Source organism: Podarcis melisellensis, assembly GCF_964234715.1.
Source record: "Podarcis melisellensis genome assembly, chromosome: 4".
NCBI classification, from domain to species: Eukaryota; Metazoa; Chordata; class Lepidosauria; order Squamata; family Lacertidae; genus Podarcis; species Podarcis melisellensis.
This window is the reverse complement of record NC_138531.1, coordinates 82,565,810-82,592,894: the sequence shown is the minus strand read 5'-3', so window position 1 is coordinate 82,592,894 and position 27,085 is coordinate 82,565,810. Positions and strand designations below refer to the sequence as shown.

Sequence of the window (27,085 nt, the reverse complement as noted above, 5' to 3'; positions counted from 1 at the left end):
TGCTTTTGACAAGCAAGGTGTGGCTTCCGATTGGCTGCACGTTTGGCTTCCAAAGAACGTTCGCAAACTGGAACACTCAATTCCGGGTTTGCGGCGTTCGGGAGCCAAAACGTTCGACGCATGTGTGGCAGAAAGGGTTGAGTGTAACCTTCTCCGTGATGTGCTGCTTCCTATGTGAAATGCTTCCTATCATTGGGGCTCAAAAGGCTATAGCTCGGTTATATTTTGCATGTAGCATTATATTTTTTCAGGTAGATGGTTCCATGTTGAATCCCTGGCATCTACAGGTATAGCTGATAGAGACTCCCTTCTCAAACACTTGAGAGCTACTGCCTGCCAGTGTAGACCAGGGATAGCTAATGTGGTGCCCAGGGCTGGGCGATATCAGCTTTTCAACATTGTGATATATCACCAGCTAAACATTGCAATATATAATAATAATATATTACAATGTTTGAAATAAGGATGGAGCTATGTTGAGGTATTGGCTGGCTTCATGGTTTCCCCCACATTGTGATTTTTGCATAGCATACACAGAGACACATCATGATTCACAATATATTGACAGGTCAAAAATTATGAAACCAATATCATGATATGTAATGAAACCAGTTTTGGATGATATATCACCCAGCCCTAACACACACCATGATTCGCAATATATTGCCAGGTCTAAAACTATGAAACTGATACCACAATATGGACTTCAAACCAGTTTGGGACGATATATCAGTATATTGTCCAGCCCTAGTGGAGCCCTCCAGATGTTTTTGGATGGCCTGTCCCAGCATACCTTGCTGGCTAGAGCTGAGGGTGGTAGTAGTCCAACAACATAAGGAGGGCACTCTGTTGACTATCTAAGGTGTAGGCAGAACTGAGCTAGATGGACCAATGTTCTGACTTAATATAAGGCAGTTTCTTATGTTCCTATATCCATTGGGGAGCTTTCAAGCATGTACACTCACATCTGAATTCTGAAGCAGTACAGTCCTATGAGGTCTGTACAGATGGCTGTTTCTCCCCCCCTTCACACAGACACACACACACACACACACACACACAAAGCTTCAAACTTTTTAATTGTATTCCTTTTTTTGATAACAGTAGAGAGTAACAATACCCATAACCAATTGGGAACATAGTTGTGCTTTCTTTAGAGACACTGGGCTCTTTATCATGACAGTGTTGTCATATCTGACTGGCCTTCTATTCACATATGGGCATAGATTGTTCCAAAATAACTTCTTTGTGCTCAGTGGAATGAGCCCGGGGGACAATGAAGATATCTTTTGCTTTTAAGAAATGGGGATAAAATAGCTGAAAGTAGCAATAACCTGGGAACTTTAAGTAAATTGATAATGTAAAAGAGGTGATTATGAAAAAGTAATTTGCAATTTCTGTATATTCAGGTGCCTTTAGAAGTTTTATATCTGATTTATTTCCTTGAACTTGTACTTCAGTTTTTGCCCCGTGAACCTTTCATATAAATTGTATGTACTTGATGAAGAATTTTCAAAATTCAAGTTACTTCCACATCTTGAAACTTCTGGGTTGGGGTAGTAAGCTTGTATATTTAATTGGTAGTAATCTCAGGAGCACAGAAAATATATGAAATAGCCTTCAGTTTTTGTTTTGAAATATTTATATTTTACAAGCTTCTGCTGTGAAGCTGAAATGCATTGAGATTTCATATCCGTAATAATAGGAAATTCATTTTGTGTAGTATATCTGCGGCTGGGCAAGAAATGAGAATTCTTAAATAATAAATATTACCCCTCTAATTGAATAATGCTCAGGTAGGTAAAGTAAATTGAGCTTCCAAGGTTAAGTGCTTGATTTAAATGCTTGACATAGGGCAGCAGTTTGCTTGCTTTAAGAGGCCACAGTGAAAAGCTGAGTAGATGTTCCTAAGGCTTTATAGAACATTACAACAGCAGAGCTAGTATTACTGTATGAGTTTTATTGCTCATTTTCTTTTTCCCACTAGCTAAGCATTTTAGCAATGAAAGTTATTGACGAAATGATAGGGTAATGCCAAAGGCCAGGATTCAAATACTCATGCTACAAGATTGTTCTTTGGACTGGTGTTTCTTGATCAGTAGCTCTTCTTCAACACATTTCCCACCTGTCAGGATGATGGGCAGATTGCTATTAAATCGTGAAAAGGTTTTGGAGGATGCCTCTTGAACTCCCCGCCTCCTGGCACAACTCCTTGTGCTTTTATTTGTTTTCATTTAACGCCTTTTGTTCCTCTCTTAGCAGCTGACAAAACCAAAATGATAAAAATGTGTAAAACCAGCTTATTTCAAAAACCAAACTCAAAAGTATCCACATTTCTCATTATCGTCTTCCTATGCAGAATTTTCTGCAGGAACATTCCTTCTCTTCATATCTTGGTTGCAGACAGCAATGATCAGTGTTCCCTCCTTTGCTTCCTTCAAGTCTCCCTGCCCCCACTCCATATTTTTCTCACTTCTGACATGCTCGACAGCTTGACTAGCTGTGTGAATGGATGATGATTTCTGTACAGTATAACCATTCTGGAATGAAAGACATTGTTTTTCATATCCTTTTATTTTTTAGTGTTTTAACTGTTTTTATCTGGGTTGTAAGGGCACTTTGTGGGATGTGCCTGGGAGGAGAGGAGTGTGGGATAGCAGGGGAGACCCAATTACAGTGGTTCTGGGTAGGGATGGTGTGGGAGGTGGGGCAGACTAGGCAAGGGGCACATGACACTGGCAGTTAGTGACTGTGTCGTGTGCTAGCCCCTCCTCCAACCTGGGGGCTGCCCTTTGGTCTGTGTACTGCTGCTGTTAAATGCCAGGTCGGCCCAGAATAAAATCTGCCTCATCCATGATCTGATTATGGATGAGGAGGCTGATCTGGCATGTATCACTGAAACCTAGGTGGGTGAACAGGGTGGTGTTGTTCTCACCCAGCTGTGCCGCCTGGGTACTCAGTGCAGCATCAGGCAAGACTCAAGGGTTAGGGAGGGAGAGCTGCTGTAGTCTATAGAGATTCTATCTTCACGCTCTTTGTCTACTCGGCAGGGGGAAGGGAATCTAGAATGTATGTTCCTGGCGTTGGGCAGTCGGGATAGGCTAGGGATTCTGCTGGTTCACCACCCACCTCGCTGCCCAGGTGGCAGAGCTGGTCTTGGAGGTGGTGTTCTGGGAGACTTCATCTATGCTGAGGCAGCTGGCTCTGGGGCGGCTCAGGACTTCATGGCTGCCATGACAACCATGGGGCTGTCCCAACATGTCACTGGCCCAACGCACATGGCAGGCCATGCTCTGGACCTTGTTTTCTCAACTGGGCAGAAAGAGGGTGATTTGAAGGTGAGGGATATTGACATTAGTCCGCTGTCATGGTGAGATCACTTCCTGTTGAGATTTAGGCTGTCGGCACCTTTCCCCCTCCACAGAGGTGGGGGACCTATTAGGAAGGTATGCCCTTGGAGGTTGTTGGATACAGTGGAATGCCAAATAGCTCTGGGTGGGTGGGTGGGGGTTCCGGCTGATACGATGGTGCCCCTGTCGAAGCCCTGACAGATCTTTGGAAGGCCTGAGTGGCTCGGGCTATTGACACAATCACCCCTGAGTGCCCTCTTCCACTTCGTGGAGCCTTTTTGGCCCCCTGGTGTACTCTGGAGTTTAGGGCGAGGAAACAAGCTGGGAGACTGCTTGAATGCAAGTGGAGGAAAGATCTGAATGAATGCAACAGAACACTGGTAAGGGCTCCTTATTGAGTCTACCTAGTAGCATTGAAGGCAACAAAGAAGGCATACGTTGCTGCCTCCATTGCATCCTCATTATGTCATCCGGCAAAGCTTTTCTGGGTTGTATGGGGCCTTTTACAGGCTGGCCCAAAGAAGGTGGCAATACTTCAGATGTGCTTGCAGAGCAAGTAGTTCCAGGTGACTCAAGCAAGCAAATCCAATGCTTACAGAGCAAAAGTGTAAAGCAAACTGTCATGGGATGTAAGATTCCAAAATCTTACCCCTTTGCAACTCTTTATGACAAATAGTTTGGAAAGCTTGCATTATTGCAAGGGCTACTCAAAAATGGACAACCTTTTATCTGCCGAGGGGGTAATTTGTCAGGGGCTGCATGTCAGTGATGGGAAGTGAGATTTCTTTGTATAGAATTGTAGACTTGGAAGGGACCTCAAGGGTCATGCAGGAATCTCAGCTAAAGCATCCATGACAGATGGTCATCCAACTGTTGCTTAAAAACCTCCAAGGAGAATCCACCACCTTCTGATGGAGTCTGTTCCTCTGTCAAATAGCTCTTGCTGTCAGAATGTTTTTCCTGGTATTAAATCAGAATCTCCTTTCTTGTAACTTGAATCCATTGGTACGGGCGCTGCCCTCCAGAGCGGGAGAAAGCAAGCTTGCTCCATCCTCCATGTGACAGCTGGGTGACATGGATCATATTCTTGAATTGTGTATGGCTAATTACGAACGATTGTCTTCCAGATTATGCTCTTTCCTCAAAAGAAATTTTCACTTAACATTTTTGAAAGCTTCTTGTCCAGTTACCGTTCGAATCAATATCATAGCCTAGCTGAGAAACTTGAAGATGATTAATGTAATTTTAAGGTCAAATTGGAATTGGCTGTGTTAAAGGCTGCTCTTAGAGGTAGACAGCAGGAGGATGCAGTTAATTAACTGCGATGGCTTATTAAATTCAAGAGAAATTACTTTTTTTCACGTTTGACGGGAACTTTTATATTATTATTAAACTTCATCCCATTTGCTTGGTTTGGACATACCACTTAATCACAGCTTAGTGTTATACACACAAGGTTTGGACACTACCACTTCTCTTCCCTTGTGCACACAAGACGAGGAGATGAAAAACCTCCATTTTTAATATTTAAACTAACCAGACTTCCTTGATGCATCTCAACTTGGGGAGCTCTGGTTGCTTTACAGTCTAGTTAGTTCAAACAAGCCAGGGTTAAAGTGTGTGTTTTAGATCCTGTCTTATTCCCTGTCTGTATCAAATAGGCACAAACTGATTATGATGGTTGAGGTCTATCAATGCAGGTCCCTGTCAGTAGTAGACAGTGTGCTGGGGCTGTGCTGCCCACCTTACCTTCCTCTACCTGAGTTGCTGCTACATATTGGGACATTGAGAGGGTGGAGTAAGATGAACGTGCTGGTAGAAGCACCCAGTTAGTTGTATCTGCTGATGCGTTTGCATAGTGCCAACTTTGCAACCACCTTGTCTGTCCCATTCAGTTTCCTAGTATGCAGCAGCGACTCAGCCCCCTATGCCAGAGCTTTCCAAACTGTGTGTTGCGACACATTAAGTGTGTCAGCTGCAGTGTGTAGGTGTGTTGCGTGAACGCTGGAAAGGGGTTAGTTTAATCTTTGGTTTGCTAGTAAAACTGAATTACTGTGTCGCGAAATGATGCAAGTCTAAAAAGTGTCACCAACACGAAAAGTTTGGAAAGCGCTGCTCTGTGCAGATATACTTCCCAGTGCGTGCATGGTAATTAGTCCTGGAGACAATGCGTCATCTGCATATATACAAATTTATTATTATTATTAACTGCACAGTGCTTTCTTATAGGCTGTGTGCAGTCTGAGCTTGCCCAGTTTCCACTGAGCCTCTCTTAGAAATAGTATCATCTACACAGGCCAGTAGCAGCTCTCTTGGGTTTCAGACCAATCTGGAGGGCTATAGATTCCTTGCAGATTAAGAGGACAGGAAGGAACCAATCAAGTTTGAGCCTACCATGGTTTTTTCATGGGTGGGGGGAATTGTCCAAACATTGCCAATGCACTTCTTGATTTGGCTTTCAGAAAGCAGTTCTTTTTAAGAGGCACACACCCTCAGTTTTAAGAAACAAGCATCTCTAAATGCGGGTGAAACAAAACAATGCTGCTCAGCCTTTCCAGGACTAACAAAGCGTCTCGGTGAAACAAGATTGTTTTCTGCATAAATATGCTCAGCATGTATATGTTAACCAAAGTAAATACACTCTTAAGATCCTTCGTGCAGAATTCCCAGGGCAATCAAATCGAAGGCTAACTGCAGATTTCCCTTTCACCTTATGTGGAAGATTTAGACTGCTTACAAAGCAATTTTATGTCAATTATTTTACCAAATCAGCTAATACGGTGATATATTCTTTGCTTAAAGAGTCCATTAAATGCCACAGTGACAAAGTTAATTGCATAGTTACATGCTATGAAATCTCACAATAAAGCCCTTGACTAAAAGACCTTTTATTGCCAGCTGTACCCAAGGCTGTGTGTACTCCGTGCCAAGGAAACTCAAATTGTGCTGTCATAAATTATGCACATTTGCATCTCGTTACTTCGTCTCTTTATTTAGCGTCCTCTATCTTGCTTCCAAGGTTCAGATTTTTAGAGAACCTGGAGTCTGTGGCATAGGCTGGTTTGGTAGAGGAGGAAGCGAAGGCATGTTGATTGGGATACGAAATATGTGGGCCCACCAGAAACCCTCTCAATGCATGGGCATTGCTTTGCTCATGTTCCTGTCCCATCTTCCTTCCATGACAAAGCTCAAAATTGAAAATCATGGGCAGCATGCTGACAGGGGCTGATGAGAGTTGTAGTCCAGAACACCTGGGGAGCACCAGGTTGGCGATTGCAGCCGCCATCTTGACTGGAACTATTTAAAAGTAGCAACTCCTTGCTTGTTTGGGCTGGAGAAGCTTTGTCTTCTGCGACAACACCCCTGTTTTGCTCTTGCATTTATTTGAGAAATCAAATTCTCTCGGAATCTCCATTTCCAGGTATTTCATTGTACAGTATCTGGAAGAAGGATAATGAGGAAGTGTGAAGTAGTGCGATTTTTCTGAATTAATGATGTGACACCATTCAGGTGTGCTTTAATACCCAGTCTGGCACATACGCAAGCCGAAATGTTAGCAGCTCTGCTTACTTCAATGTAACTTAATTCAAAAAGGCATACATTTGCATTTGGGACTGTATAGATAATTATTTCCCCTGCCTGTTGTTTTTCATAGTTCACAATTTGCATTTGTCAGCTCCACAGTGTAATAAACTAAAAACCTAGCAGGCTGCCTTTGCCAAACTAATAGCAGTTGTACAGCAATTCAAACTATTCAATTAAACCCTTCTTAGCAATGTCCTCCCATGTATTTCATCCGCATGCCACCATCCGTACTCACTTTCATCTAGCCTTCCTGGTTGCATCATGCTTTTTGAAACCATGAAACCTTCTCTTGACACCTACCATCTTACCTACTATGTAAGATTATGTACCTTCTGAACCACAGTGGGGGAGATTGGGGGCCAAGGGTGTGTGGGATATCTATGAGGGCCTAGGGGAGCGGCACTCGCTGGAGTTACCCCTGTTGTCTTCCCCCACTGTGAACCTTCACATCTTCAGGCAAATTCTTCTGCATGCTGTGTGTGTGTGTGTATGTGTGTGTGTGTGTATGTATATATCACAGTTCCGCTCATTTTGCGAGTGGAAATGAACTTGTCAGCATTAATTGGCACTACGTATAGCTTGCAGCTTTTCATCTCATCATAGAATGTTGCCCTTTCCTCCATCAAAAGTACTTTCCACAACTTCGAAAGCAAAGGTTTCTGAGTGTTGTGGGGCAGAAAGAAACATTTTGTTAATGTCAGCAAAATAATGTTCTTAGTTCAGCATCAAAGCTCATACCTGCCCTTGGTAAACGCTTTTCTTCTTTTAACTGGAGGCACAACTCTTTAAAAAAAGAAAGAAAAACAAGATGAAACATCAAAACAGCTACTTCATATTTTTTCTCCCAGCCTCTTTTACATCACACGTACTGGAAACACAGACCCTAAAACAGATTTTTCTGCAGTATTACCCCTCACAGAGGCTGTTTTGTGTAGGTGTGGAGCGGATGAAGGAACCATTACCAAGGTAAGACATCGGTCCAGCACATCCACCGCCTCATCTGCAGATGCAAAGGAAAAGTAGAGCTGTGTGTCGTCAGCATATTGCTGACATTGCACTCCAAAACTCCAGATGACACCACTCGGCAGTTTCATGTAGATGTTAAATAGCATAAGGCAGTGGTTTTCAACTAGTGTGCCATGGCACCCTTGTTGTTGTTGTTGTTTAGTCATTTAGTCGTGTCCGACTCTTTGTGACCCCATGGAGCAGAGCACGCCAGGCACTTCTGTCTTCCACTACCTCCCACAATTTAGTCAAAGTCATGCTGGTAGCTTCGAGAACACTGCCCAACCATCTCGTCCTCTGTCGTCCCCTTCTCCTTGTGCCTTCCATCTTTCCCAACATCAGGGTTTTTTCCAGGGAGTTTTCTCATGAGGTGGCCAAAGTGAGCACTCGGGGCTGATTTCCTTAAAAATGGAGAGGTTTGATCTTCTCCAAAAGCTGCTGAGTGGTTGCAGAGAATTAACAGGGATATATTTCCCCCATCTCTCTCTTGATGAAGGTCATCATACAGGGTGGCCAAAGCAGTTTCTGTGCCAAAACCGAGCCTAAACCCCAATTGAAATGGATCTAGAGCATCAGTTTCCTCCAAGAGCACCTAGGTCTGGTCCATAACCACCCACCCAAGAGCCTTGCCCAAGAAGGGGAGATGAGCAACTGGCCAGTCGTTACTTAAGTTTTTTGAGTCCATGGAGGATTTCTTTTACCCCTGCCTCCTTCAAACAGGCAGGAACCACGCCTCTTGTTGATCACCTCCCTGGCCCAGCCAGCTGTCCCCTCCCTGCAAGTTTTTTTCAGCCACGAGGGGCAACAGTGCAAGTTGTTCTCCTGACCAATCCAAGCACCTTGTCCACATCCTCAGGCCTTACCAACTGAAACTCATCCAACACAGCAGGACTCTACTAGGATGTAAAGTGCAGTAGATGCTGAAATGTTCCTGGAACAGTTGAAATAAGCCCCTGGTTCCCTGCTCACCTATTTCTGGAAGGCGGCAGAGTCTCTTCCAAAATGTTCAAAACGGAATCAATATTGCCATTGCTGGAGACCTGGATGAAATCTGAATCAGTTTTAAGCCCTCCCTGCCGAATTGCCTCCGGCTGCCTGTTTTCCTAATGTTAGAGGTAGTTATTGAAGGTGGCAGGTTAAAAATTGGATTCCAGAGGGCAAGATATGATTGACTATGTAATTTTCATTAAAGCCCACAAGGAAATGTATATTCATGCCTTCATTTCTCTTTGCCCCTTATTCTGGATGGAAATCATTGTGGAGAGCACACTTAACGATATCCATTTCTTGCTTACTAAGATGGAAGCAATAGAACAGGAAATAAGGAACAATTTTCTCTCCTTGTTTAATTTCATTGCTCTTGGCCTGGGGGCATGCTATGCATCTATTTCAAACGATTCCAGCAAAAAAGGGCTTGGCATGCAAGATACCTGAGCTAAAGTTTGCATGGTACCTTGTAGTGCTAAATTCTTCTTCGTCTTTCTTCTTCTCAGTTTTACTTTGAATATTATGTATTATGTTTGTAAGAAACTTTAAAAGAGTGGACACTTTCCAGGCCATACAGGTGTCCCATATCACAAACTTTCCTTCACATTTCAGTAGTGGAGCTGCTACTTGAATGTGGAGGCAGTTTTTCACTGCCTCTGTAGTGCCTTAGAGGGGTTCGCTTGGCAACAGAGGGCTGCTTGACAAAGTAATGAAATTTTACTCTGAAGGTGACTCAGATGTCTGCACATCAACACCTTTGGAAGCTGTGTCCAGTTGTGAAATCCCAAACCCAAACATATAAGTCGTGGCAATCGATTCTTGGTTTACGTATTAATTCTTTTATGCTTCTGAAGATATATTCAGAATTCCTTTTCCCCTACAAGGTTCACTAAAGGCTGAGCCTGAGCGTCTTCTGAAAGCAATGTAGCTTCTTACTTTATGGGTTGGGCATCAGCTGGTGGGAATAAATTTAGACTTATTTTTGCTGCAGTTTTTAAATGTATTTGTGGGAGGGGAGTTATTGGTTTGTGTTTGTTTTTGTCTTATTATGCATTTTGTGTTCTCAACTTGTATTTTTATGTTGTGAACCACTGTGATCTTTGGATGAAGGGTGGTATAAAAATTTAATAAATTTTAATACAACAACACCACATGTGCTCTTTGTAGCACAGATGTGCCTTTTGGTTGATGGCAGTGGCGTATTTTCATCCTTGTCCTGGAATCCCTCTTTGCTAAAAGTTAACCATGCTGTCTGTCTTCTGCTCTTCTTTTATAGAGTACATCGAATTCAAAGCCGAAGAAGAAAATAACTAAAACAAAGGAAGCTAAAAAAGTATTGAAGAGAAAATTTAAAGTAAACACAAAAATTGTGTTTACTGAAGATGGAGAGGTAAGATCTAAGAAAACTGGCTGGCTTTTACTGAGAAGTGTGTGTGTGTGTGTGTGTTGGTGTTGGGCCTAGAACACAAGCTTTCAAATTTTCCAATTTTGGCACACACTTCCCACATTGGGGCGTGCCAATAAATTATGAAGTGGCTTTGGAATACCGAGACCTTGCAAAGGATTTTTGTCATATTCAGTTGATACTGTCCTGGCCGATTAGAATTCCACCAGTACTCCCCGCGCACTGTAGGGAAGATGGATAATGGTTGTCAGGCTCTTTTTCAGATATATTTGTCATTAGTGATCTTACTCTTGTTGAATACCCCCAAAGAAGTTCCCAAGAGGAACCCCAGAGTTCATCACGGTCTTGAAAACTACCAGTTAAGCAAAAAATATCCATTGTTCTTCATAAGCCTGAGCACCACAGTGTTTTCACTGAAAATATAAAAATTATCTCCTAGTCTTCATTATCAGGCACTTAGATGTGTGATTTGCAAAATGCTAATTACCAGGAATGTGCTTTTGGGGGGGTGTCTGCAAAACCACAATAAAACTAAGAGGAAGAAATACTTGTCCATGGCCTTTTCCATAGCAGATGGTGACAATTGTCAGTTTCAATTCCTTCTGCAATCTAATGTGACTGTACAGTAACATGCAGGGTGGAAGGAAAGAGGAAGTGTTGCTAGGTTGCAGGTAGGTGCTGCTGAATTTGCACATGCTCCTTACCACTGAAATAGTGGTTATTCACAGTATTTGTTTAGAACAGAGGCCCACCTCTCCCTTCCTGCATGCAACAGCTTTTGACCCCCTTCTATAGTCTCAAGGGCACAATAGGTTAAATGCAGTCTTTGAGACTACACTGACCGATGGATCACTGTGGCCATGTTTGCGGTACTGAATTTCTATGGGAATGCATCGCAAGCAGATTACAATGGCCCATGATTTCTTGCCTGAAAACGAAGCATTTAGTTTGGCTGCACAGAAGGCTACGACAAACGCTCTGATTAAGCTAAAGTCGTAATGCGTTGCTTCTTAAAATAAATACAGCGCATTGCTGTTTCAAAGGCTAATTTGAAACTGCAGACGATGGATAAGTGAGTATAGTAGCTTGTTAAAAAGTTGCCATGGTTTTTTCCTTCTTTTTAGGAAGCCCTATAATGCGTTTCTGTGGCAGCCATGGATGCTGAACTGTCAGTTTCTATAATTAGGTCGATGTATTAAGAGTGGTTTTTATGAATTTGTGTGAGGAATGATCGTGTTGGATGCGGCGCTGCGTTCAGAATGTGAAGTAGCAATATGGGCTTTGGTGATATATTCTCAGCTGATCTCAGAGGGAGAGAAATATGAAAACAAGACTTTAAAGACACAAGGGTGGCCTTTGCAGAAGCCTCTGCATTTAACAATATGAGTTTGTATAATACTTGTATAACTCAATACATACTTTAGAGTCAGCACATACTATATGCAACACCTAGTTGTTGAAGGTGCTTAGGAAGTACAGTATGAGAAATCTTATGTCCATGTGTGCATTTCTGCCTGCCAGCTCAGTGCATGCTGCATTGCAGATCCTGCACTGAGGAGAGGGCTGGACTAGCTGATTTTCAATGACTCTTCCAGGTCTATAATCCTGTCGTTCCAGTGTGCCTGAGACCTTGCATTCACCATTGCACATCCATTGGTTCTTCCTTCCCCCCCTCTCTCCATGCAGCAGACCTTGAGACTTTTGATTCTCCAAACACACTAACTCCCCATTTCCCAATAATTCCAAGATGCTCATCATCCTGCTGTGCCGCTTTGCCATCCTTCCGCGCCGCAAAATCCTTTTATTTGGATCCCAAACGCCTTGCTGCTACCCTCTACCTTTCTTTTCACTTAATTTCAAATGTTAGCTTAGGGTGCTTGCTTTTCCTTGAAGCAGCTCTTATTGGTTCTGTGTAAGATTTTGAGTTACCCAGTTGTTGCCTTCAAATAAAACATTGTGACAACAAATTATTTGCAATTAAATGTTCAGTTACATTGAATTGAATTTACCAGTGGGACCCGCAACAAACTTGCAGTATGGTGTGCTCCTGTCCATTGTTGTCATCGGGCAGACATACTCTATTCCAGTGTTTCCCAACCTTGTGCCTCCAGCTGTTTTTGAACTACAACTCCCATCATCCCTGACTAGCAAGACCAGTGGCAAGGGATGATGGGAATTGTAGTCCAAAAACAGCTGGAGGCACAAGGTTGGGAAACACTGCTCTATTCCACTGCCCCAACTACCTAGGTTTTTTTGGGGGGGGCATTTGGTCATTATTCTGTGGCCATTGAGGACACTCAGTGCTCACAGGGCTATTTTCAGGGCCCCCCAGGTTAGATTTCCTTTTTTTTTTGTACTTCTGCAGACCTTGAGGTTACTCCAGCTCTGTTGACACCTCTCTTGCTGTGTTGTGGCTGTTCCTGTTTTGGCTACATAAGTGACAGCACTTCAAGTCATGTACTTCAAGTCTGATTCAACTCTTGAATCAGAATTAGAATGTAGGGTGATGCAGTGATATTTTTCATTGTTCTTTTTAAATCCAGCTAATTCAGCAGTGGCCACCTGCACAAAAATCTGTTCACGACGAAGCAGAAGATGACGACGACAGTGGTGGAATCAGTCTCAACAAAGCAAAAGAGAGGCTGCAGGAAGAGGACAAATTTGACAAAGAAGAATATAGGAAGAAGATTAAAGAAAAACACCGGGTAAGTTGATTTCCCTCCATTTGTCAGAATATTGGAGACAAAACGCTGTGAAATGCTGACATGTGTACCCTGGGGAATGAAGGATTTTGCATAACATTTATCCATTCCAAAACATTTGGATTTTTTAAAGCATTTTATAGAGTCTGGATGATGTTTTCCTGTTCTTCTCCACTGTATGAACTGGGGAGATGAGGCAGTAGAAGTGGACAACATGACTGCCTCTCACATCACCATTGCTATTCCCTGGGGACAGGCAACCGTGGCTGACAAGTGACTGTGTTAGCCTGCCGCACCCATGTGACCTTCTAGCTTCAATTATTACAAGTGACATGGAAGCCAATATGCAACCCAACCACACTGGTTAGTTGCCTAACAGACCCTTACTCTATTTCAGAAATGAGGAAACTGTGTCCCCTCCAGTTGTCATTGAGCTACAACTCCCATATCCATACTGGCTGAGGCTGAGGAGAGTTGTAGTCCAACAAATTCTAGAGAGCCAAAGTTTCCTCGTTCCGTATTGTGACAGTGTTAAATTTTGGTTTCTTGATGCTCATAGGCAGAAAGCAGGGCAATGTTTGAAGGGTCATTATAGCAGAGGACATGGTATTGTAAACCACCAAGAAGAGACCACTAGAGAGTCCTGTATCAATGAGGCCTTTGGCATAATACATTTTATTTAAATGCCTACATTTTTCATAGATGTGATTGAAACTCTAATGAATTATTCAGGAAGTGTCATAGCTATAATGTGATTGATTTCAGCTATAATGTAAAGCTTTAATGTCGGTACTTTAAACTCCCTTTTTGGCATTAAAAAAAAGTAAATTGTAGGCCATAAAAATGCAAAGATTGTTTCTGGGCCATTTATTTGTCATAAACCAGAGCTGAAAGTTTGTGAACTTGACAGCAGAGAATAGTTACAAAGGTTACTCTATCTCTATAATGCTCATTGATCATTCTCCTCATTATTGTTATTTATAGCATTTCTGTTGATAGGGCCTAAAAATCTATAACAGGTCAGAGCCCTGTTCTAGATAGATACAAGAAGAAATAATCCATGTTTCAAAGGATTTAAGGAACTATTAAAAGTTTACTGAAAGGTTCCTGACAAGGAGAGGCTGAAGAGATGGTAGCAGAATGTTTTATTATTTGGCAGGGGGTGGAAATAGCATGCCTACTTTTGTCTTCTGTAATTAGCCAGGAACATCAGCTGTAATTTAACATTGCATGTTGGTGTTGTGCATGTGGGGCTTAATACTAATACAGTATATCATCTTTTTTTTTGCTCAAGCTAGCCCCAGACTCCAAGCTCTTGAACTGCAGAGCTAACAGTGTTCTGGCCCTCATCCTTTTTGATTCCTACTTCCTATGTGCAGTCTCTGGGCAGCCCCACATACGGATTTTCACCTGCACGGAAGGGGTTTCTGAACGCTCTAGAACTGGGATGGAGAACTTGGGACCCTCAGACTGCTGTTACGTGGCCCACAGCAGCATCTGGGTCTGCAGAGGCTCTCTAGACGCTTCCTGTGGTGTGTGCATGTGTGTGAAGGCTGGGGAACAGAGAGAGTGTTAAACAATCCTGTAAGCCCCTCCCACTTCCAGTTCTTGGTTGGGTTTCGCTCTGTCCACCGACAGCAGCAGACCATGATAGACTTTTCCTGTGGGTCATCAGTCCATCCTAAGGGGGTGAGGGGAAGGTTCACCACTCCTGTTCTAGAGCTGTAGTCCGGAAATTGCTGCTCACCCCATTCCTTCTGGTGAGACGACTCCTTGGGTATATTCTTCAAACCACCATGTTGCAAACAGCAAGTGGAGCCATCTCTGTAGAAAAATTCTGTTTCCATAATCTTCCATCATTTCCTTTTCCTTCTCCTTAAGGTCTCATCCACTCATGGAACATTCCTAGTTTTTATTTTCCTTGCTTTCTCATTTATTTTACTCACATCTTTCTGCTCGCCTCTGCTCCCTAAGTAGCCATGGGCCAGTGCACGTTCTCTGTTGACTACAGTTTTATCATATCAGGAGCCAGGCTCCTCCTTGCACTCTCTCCCAAAAATGGATTTACCCTCTCCCACAGTGTACCTTTATAGAAATGTATGATGAGATCACCTCATTTTATGTTCCTTTCCCCCTCTGCCCCTGTAGAGGCAGTTAGTAATGTGGGGTGGTAGTAGGAAAACTGAGAATGTGATGGTGGCCTATCTCCATAATTATACATTAGGGGAACAGGAGGAGAATTTGACATGAAGTTGCCATTCTTGGCAGCAACCTCATGTATTGCTGTCTAGAATCCTGGTAATCTCTGCTGGCAGAGATTATGTGCCCTTTACAGGTGAACAATATCTCCCATCATCCCTGACCGTTGACTGTATCATTGGAGTTGATGGGAGTTGAAGTCCAGGCACATCTAAAGGATACCATTTTGGCTGCCTCTGCTGTTGGGTCTTTCCCCCTTTACCTGCAGACTAATTGGGTGGGGGCTTATGACACATTTCCCTGGGACTTAGTGATCACTTTCTCAGAAACAAGTTCCTTGGACTTTTGTGAGACTCCCAGGTACATATGTAAGATTTCATAATGAATCACAAAATTGCTTAGCAGAATTGTCAGATGGGAACATGAAAATGCAGCCCACAAGTTCTCCAGAAGGAATACTTCTGCATCTCTTTGAAACAGAAGTAAATTGTCTGATCTGTATGTAAAAGCTGCAATTATACAGGAATCCTCAAATGCAGTATAAAAATTGCAGTCGTATTCTAAATCAAGAGTCACTTAGATTCTTTTGTCAATACTCCTGCTAATACTATTTCATTACCGTTTCAAGTTCCTTTCATTTTATGAAGGATAATGAAGTCCATTGTATAAAAATAAATACCCTTTGAATCCAATAATAAGGGTGCTAATAAATTTGATATTTTTTTTAAAAAAATGCTTTTCATTGTGAAGAATGTACTATAAAACCATTCTTCCAATGTAACTATTAGCTGATTTTATTTTTTAAAATAAATGTCAGATTAATGTGGGTTGTTCACTTACACATTTTTAAAAGTCTGAAGGAGTGACTGATAAAGTATTTTGTAACTTGGCAATAAAAGTACAAAAACCTAATTTTCAGAGTTCATGAATTTGTCAGTGAACTGGTTCATTGATTTATAATACTGCAATCATTCACCTCAAACTTCTTCATTACCTCTTATCCTTGGAATTTAATTGCTTTACTTGCATTTTCAATTATTTTTATTAATTTGGGGGTGGTATTTTAATGAATTATATTGTTCTCGGATTCCCCATGCTTGGAAAACTTCATAATTGGCCCATTTCCCATACCACAGCTGCATGCATAAAGCTATGATAACCTGAGCAAACTAATACTTGACATACCAAAGTGATAGAAATTAAGAGAAAGTTACACTGTGTAGGAGACATTCAAGTGTGTGCAATAGAAATCCTTCAAAATTGTCCCTAAATAGTAGATGTTAAACAGAAAGGAGTCAAATACTGAATTTCCTGGTTTTATACCTGCTGTGGGTTAAACCACAGAGCCTAGGACTTGCCGATCAGAAGGTCAGCGGTTCGAATCCCCGTGACGGGGTGAGCTCCCATTGCTCGGTCCCTGCTCCTGCCAACCTAGTAGTTTGAAAGCAAGTCAAAGTGCAAGTAGATAAATAGGTACCGCTCCGGCGGGAAGGTAAACGGCGTCTCCGTGCGCTGCTCTGGTTTGCCAGAAGCGGCTTAGTCATGCTGGCCACATGACCCGGAAGCTGTAAGCCGGCTCCCTCGGCCAATACAGTGAGATGAGCGCCGCAACCCCAGAGTCCGTCACGACGGGATCTAATGGTCAGGGGTCCCTTTATCCTTTATATAAAGTTGGGGAAAACAAGCAGCTCTTTTACCAAGCTCTGAAGAGAAGGAAAATGGAACTTGTATGCAAATCGGATGTCTCAAATTACTTAACCTTGAAAGAAGAGTTAATAGATTTGACTTAGGTACTTAAAATTATGAAGAGCATAATAAAACGCAGATCGATCTTGCTTTCCGTACTTTCACAGCATTCAAACAAGAGGGAGCTGAAAGTTAATGGCAAATGCCTTGTATCAAAAGGGAAGGATGGAACTATTTTACCCAGCAAGACACTGTCTGCAATGGGGGGTGGGGTGGGTTTGACTTTTTAATATTATGCAGTTGTGAGTTTACAACACCCTTACCAGGCTTACAAACAACAGGAATGGTTTTTAAAAGATTAACGGTATATATGATACCTTTCTAAGTGCCCAGAGTACTTCGCACACATCTCATTAATCCTTACAACAACCTTGTGAAGTAGGTCAGTAATAATTCCCCATTATTGCAGATGGGGACTGAGGGCAGAGGCTGCAATTTGATGGCACAGAGTTGCTTTGCGGTTCTAACGCAGGTTTCTAATGCAGGTAATATGCATTTATAGTACCATTCTGATCCCACCCTAATGTTGGTGGATCCCCTGAAGACAGAAATGTTCCTCATTTAAAGTAGGTAAAGGTATAGGTATAGTTAAATTGGGGGAAGTGAGATTTTTCCTTCTGAATCATTGGAAGTTTTTCTATAGAAGTTACTCATTAGAATTGCTTTGCCAACCACTTGCTTCTAAATTACTCCCTTAGAATTTAAAATGGTCCAGTAGTTCGGTGGATTTTTCTCTTGGTCTCCTTTAAGTATTTGACTGATTTGGATATAAAGTCAAACTGGGATTAATTAAAAACAAACACTTTTACTCAACAATAACTTGCAAAAACCACTGTTTTGGAAGATCTGCCTTTAAACTGTATATAGCATATAGAGTGATAATGTACAGCTGCATTCTCCTTCCTGAGATCTTCCAGACATTTTGGACTATGACTCCTATCACTCTTAGCCAGGATGGCCAATAGTCACAGGTGAGTTCTGGTCCAAAAAATCTGGAGGACATGAGGTTGTGGGTGGCTGGCATGCAGTGATGCAAGGATATATGTTTGGCTGAAAAATGCTGCCGTTCTAGGCAGCAGTCCTACATGCACTTACTTTAGAGTAGTAGGCCCCATTAGACATAGCTGAACTTAATTCTTCTGAGTAAGTTGGCCAAAAAAACAGGTGTAGCTCTTGCATACTAATGGGTGCAAAATACTCAGAGCAGAACTTTCGCGCTGTTGTTCATTACTGCAGTAAATAGAATAACTTCCTTCAAATCTGTCAAGATGTCTTCCCCCCCAAACAATGCAGGAGCAGCTGTAATTTTCATCTCCTCATGCACATATTCATAATCTGTAATACTTTTCACCCACTTACTCTGGGTATTTATTCCTCTGTCGTCTTAAGGTGCCCCCCCCCCCCGCTTTTGACAGTGCCCCAAATGTGACACCTTGGCAGGCATATTAAAATACTTAGGAAGTACAGTATGTCTTCAAAGTATTGACTGTCAAGAGTCTGGAGGTTTATTTGAATCCCACTTGCCTGTAGAGTTTTGACATTATGATAAATGTCCCAACCTACAGCAGCCTTTCGGTGAATAAATCTAATACTCTTTATTTAGGAGGAGACTTTGGCCCTTTCTCCCCATCCCCTTATGACAAGAAAATTAAACACATTTTAAAAGTAATACTGTTCCCCCACACGAACATACCTTATTTCACACAGAGATTTTTAAGATTCTCCCCTCCCTCTTTTTAATGGAAAGCTAAGGTTGAGAAATCTGTAGGCTACCTAATTTGCAGGTACGGTCTGACAAATATCCCCAGGCAAACAGTAAGGTCATGTATTAATTATGATTAGAAAATTACATTTTCCCTCTCTTCAAATAGTGAAAATTTACTATGTGCATACAGGAGAACATTTATTTTTTGAAAAATTCAGTGGATGGGTAATTAATTTTGCAGCGCAAACATCCACCAATTTGCCCTTAGGCTACAACGTCTACATATAATGGAAAAGGTTCTGCAAGTCATTCCCCATGTGAGTTGATACAGAGCTAGTTATGTAATGTGTGAAAGTCACTCTAGAGAATGCTGCAGCTGAAATGCTCAGCCAATTCAGTGCAGAATGTTACTCTGAGAACGAAAGGTGGACCTGGAAGCAGTAGCTTGTTCCCTGTAGTACCTCTATAATCCCCACGCCCTGCAATTCCAATGCCTGCTAGTTTGGATTTGTGGAACTCATTCTTAGCCAAAATGCTATGCCATTCTGATCATGGAATCAGCACCTGTGTTTGTATATATAAAGCTTAAACTTTGAGATCTAAGGCTGGATTCTAGCCTATCCAACTGCACTGGTTACCAACTAGTTTCTGGACCCAATTCAAAGTGCTGGTTTTGACCTATAAAGCCTTAAAACATCTCAGGACTGCAATACCTAAAGGACCACCTCTTTCCATATGAACCTACCAGGACCCTGAGAACATCTTCTGAGGGCCTTTTTCATGTGGCTCCCCATTTGTAGAATGCTCTCCCCAAGGAGGTTTGCCTGGTGCCTTCATTATACAGTGGTACCTCGGGTTACATATGCTTCAGGTTACACACTCCTCTAACCTAGAAATAGTGCTTCAGGTTAAGAACTTTGCTTCAGGATAAGAACAGAAATCGGGCTCTGGCGGCGTGGCAGCAGCAGGAGGCTAAAGCTAAAGTGGTGCTTCAGGTTAATAACAGTTTAAGGTTAAGAACGGACCTCCGGAACGAATTAAGTACTTAACCTGAGGTACCACTGTATACCTTTAGGCCCCAGGCAAAAATGTTCCTCTTTAACAAACCCTTTGGCTGATTGTCATTCAATGCTCTTTTAAAATGTGTTCTTTTTGGGGGGGGGTTATTTTGTTGTTTCTATTTTTATTTTGATTATGCATTCTGTTTTTTATATTGTGATTTTATCCTGTGATTACATGCTAAGGCTACCGACCTGTTCATGCCCATCAGGATATTGGAGTACCTTACAGTTAGCTGCTGCTTTGAATCTTTCCTCAAAACCGACCTTCATTTGGCACTGCCACAATTTCACCTATGTCGCACTGATGCTGCTTCACATTTGTCTTGCCGGTCTTACTTGGCTCCCAGCCAGAAATTTCACAGTCTTCTGCCATATTCATGTTCTGTTAAGTACCTAGCTAACATTTTAGCTGTAGAGAAATATCTAGTTCCGCTGTTTGGCTGGGCTTCCCTGATTTTGAGCTGAGTGGTTTCTTCTTAACGGTCATAGGAACGAAGTAACTTCTTGGTGGCTAATTAGTTGTCATCAGTTGTGAAGACATCAGTCTGATTACAGCCTTTAAAAGCAAAATATAATACCTGGCCCAAAAAAAAGAGCATTGTGGGTTTAGAAGCCACCTCCTTGCTTCTGCTGTTTGGCCAGGTGGATTTTGGTGCAATGTGGTCATGTGTTGTGTGATCATTGAAAGCCCAGAATGAATGCAAATGTGAACAGGGAAGAAGTGATCCGTGGGGAGGCCCCTCACGGAAAAGAGTTGATGGCCCAAGCGAGGGGGGATCAGTAGTTCCTGGTTCCCCAGAAAGACAGGAGAGAGAGACAGAGAAAGGGGCTCCATTATGCATACAGTCTATTGAGGGTTATGGACTTACAATGGGGACGGGTGTGGAAATGAAAACAGGCAGAGCTTGTGGTGAGTAGAGGGTAAGTTGTGAATGAGGTAAAAAAGAGCTTTCAAGAATGAGCAGAAGTGGCAGAGATTACCCATCACACCAATCCATTTTACTGAGAGGACATTTCATTAGCTGCAATATAACGGAGGGGGGAAATATAATTTGGGTTACTTTTTGGAAATTGTGAAACATAGCAAGATTTTAATAACCAACCGAAAACGTGGTGTTTATAAAATTTACTGTTTGCATTTTGACATTGTTACATATTTGCAACGTGCATGCAATGCCCCCCAAAATGAATTACCTTACAGGGACTTTGTTGTTGTTGCTTTTTTCCATTAGAGATGTGTAACACATATGAAAAGCAGAACTGCATATTAGAGGACATTAGCATGCCTGGCAGTGTTTCAGAATAAAACACAGTGCTTCCCTTTAAGGCACAATAGCTCTATTTTTCAAGCGTACAAGTCATTTGATTTTAATCACCAATTCTTTCCATGTAAATGGCTTATGGTGAAGCAAAAGCAAATGATACAATCTCATATTCTTAATGTGAAATATGGACATGCAGCCTCCCAGAAAGCACTGCCTCTTGAATAAGTTATGATGGTTTAGCAAAATCTGAAAATCTGAGTGATATCGAGCATTGTGAAAGCCTGCAGATAAAAGCCCAGTCGTAAAATAAGAGCTACCCATTGAAGCAAAAATAGTATGATTATGATTTGTGTGTTTCTTCATTGTTTCTCCCCCATTTTTGTTTCTGGCACGGCACAGCTCTGATTTCCACGTAGAAGCTTCTGCATAACTTCCATCACACAAATTGCAGTTTCAGTTGCTTGGAGTCCATGCCAAGGCGGATTCAGGGGTGCTCCCTTGAATAAGGAAGCTAAATAAAAGAGAGCCATGCTATTTTCTGTTTCGGAGCGTTACTCATTCTTTACCTTTTGTCCCACAAATTACATCCGTCTCACACGAACAGGGACCTGCTGGCAGTGCCTGTCCTTGCATAAACCTTTCCTCTGAAATTCCACTTGCTATAAGTTTATTCAAAAAGCCTTCTACTCCCTTACAAGCAGGCACATAACCAGATTTCTATTAAGCCTGCATCATCCTTTTGTGTCTCCCAGTCTTTCCCCCCTATAAATTATTCCATATATTATGTTGCCATCTGTCCTCCTATCTAATACATTGCCCTGGTTCTGCATGTGTTGCTACCACTCTTCCATGAAATGTGATTCCATCTGCCTGCCCCCCCCCCCACTCCCTTTCCCCACCAACCATCTTCTCTGGCTAGTATTGCATCTTGATGGATAAAATTTACAAGAGGCTCTTGCTTTGTAACTTCCACGCCATTCATTGGAATTTGCACCTGCTTCCCTTGGAAGCCCTATTAAAACGAAGTGAGCTTGCAGAGGAGCAAATCTTGGTGACTTGCACCCTGCCATTTCCATATGACTCAATTATATTTGGTTGACATGAAATGGGAGACAAATGAGTGTCGCCAAAATAGCAAAGGGTAACAAAATAACCTGGTGCCTAGAGGAATCTTTCCTCTGTTGAATTTTTCATGTTGTCCTCTTTCAAATCTGTTTTCAGCTTGTTCTGGTTTGTCAGCTGTCTGAGCTTTTCTTCTTCTTCTTCTTCTTCTTCCTCCTCCTCCTCCCCCCCCCCACTCCATTCCTCCCAGGTCACTGTTAATGTAGCTTGACTCCCCCCCCCCCAACTCCTTTTTCAAAGGTAGCACTTGAAAAGAGAGCAGGTGGTTTTTCAGAGAAATGGGCAAGTGACACAGGTTGACAAGCTACAGCAAAGCAGGTCACGACAAAGTAGTTTGGAAATTGGATTGCAGGAGGTAGAAAATTGAGTCCTGCCTTAGAGGGGCCAGGATCTTGCACGAAATGCACCAGAATTGAACAAGTCACAGTTGGGTTGTTGGGGCAGTAAGACATGACCTACATCGTGGGAACACATTGGTGGAGAGGCAGGGAGGAGTGAGTGGGTTTGCCATTCATTCTCGGTTTGTTTCATCCTCCTGCTGTGTTATCACAGCACAATCACGATCTTCTTAGAATAACTTAGACAAATTGGGTTGTGGGTGTCCCAGACAGTGATCGCTTATGCGTGTGCATGGATGTGTCCATATGCATTGTTGTTGTTTAGTCGTTTAGTCGTGTCCGACTCTTCGTGACCCCATGGACCAGAGCATGCCAGGCACTCCTGTCTTCCACTGCCTCCCACAGTTTGGTCAAACTCATGTTAGTAGCTTCGAGAACACTGTCCAACCATCTCGTCCTCTGCCATCCCCTTCTCCTTGTGCCCTCCATCTTTCCCAACATCAGGGTCTTTTCCAGAGAGTCTTCTCTTCTCATGAGTTGGCCAAAGTATTGGAGCCTCAGCTTCAGGATCTGTCCTTCCAGTGAGCACTCAGGGCTGATTTCCTTCAGAATGGACAGGTTTGATCTTCTTGCAATCCATGGGACTCTCAAGAGTCTCCTCCAGCACCATAATTCAAAAGCATCAATTCTTCGGCGATCAGCCTTCTTTATGGTCCAGCTCTCACTTCCATACATCACCACTGGGAAAACCACAGCTTTAACTATATGGACCTTTGTTGGCAAGGTGATGTCTCTGCTTTTTAAGATGCTGTCTAGGTTTGTCATTGCTAATGCTAGTATTGCAAATCTAAAATACTGATTATTGATATAGAGCTGAGAAGCTCTAATTAAATCATAATTATTTGAATCAGCAACACTAAAATTGGGCTGCAAGCAAAAGGTGATATGAAAGGTGATATACTCTGAGAGAAAGGGATATTTATACCCAGTTTTTCCTTTGGGAGAGAGATACTTTTCTAACCTTTCTCAGTTATCAAAGAAAACCAAGACTACATTCCACAAAATATCCAACTTCATGAAAGGATGTGGTAAATGAGATTCCCAAAATACATACGCTGCAACTTCTGCAATAATTTTGATTAAACATAATTTACTGTCATCAAAGCAAAATAATTTCAGCCACATCTTATAAAACTACATCAATTGCAGACAATTTCTGTTTTTTAAAAACCTACCTGGGTAGAGGTTACACAGACATGTTATCAAAAGCTGAGTTATACAAGGATGCGTTTGGCTCCCATCTGTGCATACTTCAAGTATATAAATGTTTAAAAATAGCATACGCCTTGAACACCACTTTTTTAACCAACCTATAAAGGTGGATTGATTAAGCCAGGCAAACTCAAGGTTTTCTTTTTATAAAAGGCAACAGAAGCAAGAGAGGGAACGGAGAGTCGTGATGTACTAGTCTGGTATGCAGGTCTGTCCTGTCTCTGAAGGACATTACAGAAATAGAAATACGACTTTTATTTCCATTTTAATGAGTTTAATTGTGTTGCATTGGAGCAAGGAACATCAGCAATAGGGCCTGTTCCTAGCCAGAATGGATGCATAAGTGGGAATATGTCAGGGTCCCCGTCACTGTCCCACTTAGTAAGCAGAGGTTAATAATAGACTGCTGTAGACTTTTCTGATGACTCAGCTGTAGACTTTCCAAGATGTCAAATATGGGATCTGCCCTGCTAGAGCTGCAGCATATCAGTTTAAACCTCTGTAGCTGAATAAACTAATAGGAGAACATTGAAGAAGATTTCCCCCCAATTCAACCTTGCTTGGTGATATGCATTGAAGTATCCATGAAAATCTCATCCCTATCCTCTTGTCCCTCCAGTGTCTAACTTGACTTTATAATCTCTTGATGCACATATTTTGGCATCCCTTGCTGAGCAATGCTGCAGGGGGTCTTTTTCATCTGCGGGTTTGTCAGCTGAACATGTGCGTGAGTGAAAATTCCATTACCAATAGAAGCAGCACATGGAGAGCTTGTTTATAAAAAGAAAAGTTGGCATTGGGATGGGAGAGTCTTGTTTAAATGCCTTAGTTGGACCTCATGTAGGCCTTGGAATCATTGCTGCTGCGAGATCATAGAATTGTAGAGTTGGAAGAGACCACGACGGTCATCTGGTCCAAACCTCTGCAATGCAGGACTCCTCCACCCAACAAACTCATGACCCTGAGCTTTAAGAGTCTCATGCTCTACTGACTGAGCTATCCCGGCTCACAGACATACTAAGTTGCTGTTGGTTGCGTATGGTAGTGGACGACTGTGTTGAGAAGGCAGGACAACTGCCCTGTTCGGGAAAAGTGAGATTTTGTGAAGGTGAAAATATCAGAGACGACAAAGCTGAGTTGATGGGAGGAACTGAATTGCTCATAAAGCATCAATCTGGCTAAATCAATTGTAGAGTGTAATTTTTATATAAACACAGGAGGTTTTGCAGTTCCATAGTGACTGTTCTTCCATTTTAAAAGTTGAATGTGTAATGTGCTCTACAAGACATACTTGCTGATGTTGAAACCCCTCAAGCTGCTCCATTATACACTTACACTTCCCCACACAAACCAACCTGGACCCTGAAGGCCCATCTGAGGCCCTTCTCTGTGTCTCCCCTCTACAAATGGTCTGGAGGGTAGAAACACAAGAATAGGCCTTTTCAGTGGTGGCTCCCTGCCCATGGAATGTTCCCCTCAGGAAGATTTGCCTGGCATTCTCCCTATCTGTTTTTAAGTGCCTGGCAACAAATTTTCATTTTATTTGAACTTTTATTTGGCCTAAATTTGAAGGGTTTCCAGTACTTGTGGCCTTTTAGAGTGGCAGGATGTGCAAGACTTGCCTTTTATCTCTATTATTATTATTATTATTATTATTATTATTATTATTATTATTACTACTACTACTACTCTATGCCGCCCATCTGACTACGTTGCCGTAGTCACTCTGGACGGCTCCCAACAGAATATTAAAAACATGATAAAACATCAAACGTTGAAACTTCCCTAAACAAGGCTGCCTTCAGATGTCTTCTATAGTCCATTTCCTTGACATCTGATGGGAGGGTATTCCACAAGGTGGGTGCCACTACCGAGAAGGCCCTCTGCCTGGTTCCCTGTAACCTCACTTATCGCAATGAGGGAACCACCAGAAGGCCCTCAGTGCTCGATCTCAATGTCAGGGCTGAACAATGTTTTTTTTTAAAAAAGAAATGTTTTAAAAGTTTCTGTTTGTTATTGGTTTTAGTGTTCATCAATCACTTTGGGTCACTTTTGTGAGGAAAGCAACAAATAACTATAGGTAATAATCATAATCATATTTAATTTTTCACCCACAGGAAAAACGACTGAAAGAAAAGGCAGCAAGAAGAGAAGCCAGAAAGAAAAATGCAAAAGTAAGGCTATTTTTCATTCTTTCACAGAAATTTTATGGCCTCTGCATACTATGAAGTGCAAGAGGGAACTATCTTATTTTAGGAATTGAAATAGGCTTTATGTATCTTGGAAAAGAGATCATTGTAGAAAGTTCTCTGAGGATGTCTGTCATGGTGAAAGCGGGAGAAATTCAGTGCTGAGAATTGCTGGAGAAGGTGCTGGAAGCAAAACAACAGATATAATAACAGCTGTATATGAACTGGCAAAAGGGGAGCCCAGGGTGACTCACGGCAATAAAATTATACAGAACAATACAAAACTGCATGGTAATACACTGTTAGAACCAGCATATGAAGTTCTCCCATCCTTCCCCGCCAAGTGTGTTTAAGCCTTACATTGGCCTCTATATTAACTGCAGCCACCACTAATGAAAGTTTCCTCTTAACCTGGTTTTGAAGCTAGGTAGTGTTCCCCGATTCAGAACCTTCAAGACAACTCGGTAACTTCACCTGGTCTAAAATGCAGTGGCCAGTGTTCCATTTAGAACTCTGGAACCAGCTGCACTGGTTACCAGTTCATTTGCAGGCCCAAACTGAGTTGTTCACATGAATGTTGAGAGTCCTAAATTGCTTAGGCCCCCAAATATCTAAAAGACCTCCTCAGACCCTTTCACGTGTTAGGATTGACAGAGGGGGCCCTCTTTGTAGTTCCACCACCCTTGTGTCAAGGGGAGGGAGACAGACAGACAGACAGACAGAACTCTGATAGAGCATTTATTTTTATTTATGTGTTATTTTTCTATTAGTACTGCTTCATTATTTCTATCTTCCTTTGTACATTATTTCTATATTTTACACAACAGGGGTTTTGTCTCCCCCCCCCCCCCCGAATGTAAATTTTCATTTCCCTTGGATTATGTATGAACGCATTTGAATGTAATGTAGCCACGACTAAAGGAACTGCAGTGCAACTTTACTGATTTAGTGTTCAGGAAGAGTTTTCTTCTAACTGAAGTTTGGAATCCTTATGCCACACTTAATTCCCCGGAGCCAGCCTTCCAAAGAAGATGTGAATGCAAATCGCACGTTTAGCTGTAATTTTGCATTGGCATATTTATTGTGGCAAGATGTTCATCCTGTTCAAGGGACATGCTGATTTTTTCCAGGACGAAGGTCCAATTGTGTGCGTC

General features: G+C 42.1%; 1 protein-coding gene across 1 annotated transcript in view; it reads left to right on the top strand.

Moving 5' to 3' along the window:
* The window catches only part of DDX10 (DEAD-box helicase 10), a 153,763-nt gene that overhangs the window by 80,135 nt on the left and 46,543 nt on the right, over positions 1-27,085 (top strand). The window contains exons 14-16 of the mRNA XM_081909716.1: positions 10,204-10,317; positions 12,876-13,037; positions 25,860-25,916. Coding sequence (XP_081765842.1) covers positions 10,204-10,317; positions 12,876-13,037; positions 25,860-25,916 — 333 coding nt within the window. The remainder of the gene's footprint in view (positions 1-10,203; positions 10,318-12,875; positions 13,038-25,859; positions 25,917-27,085) is intronic.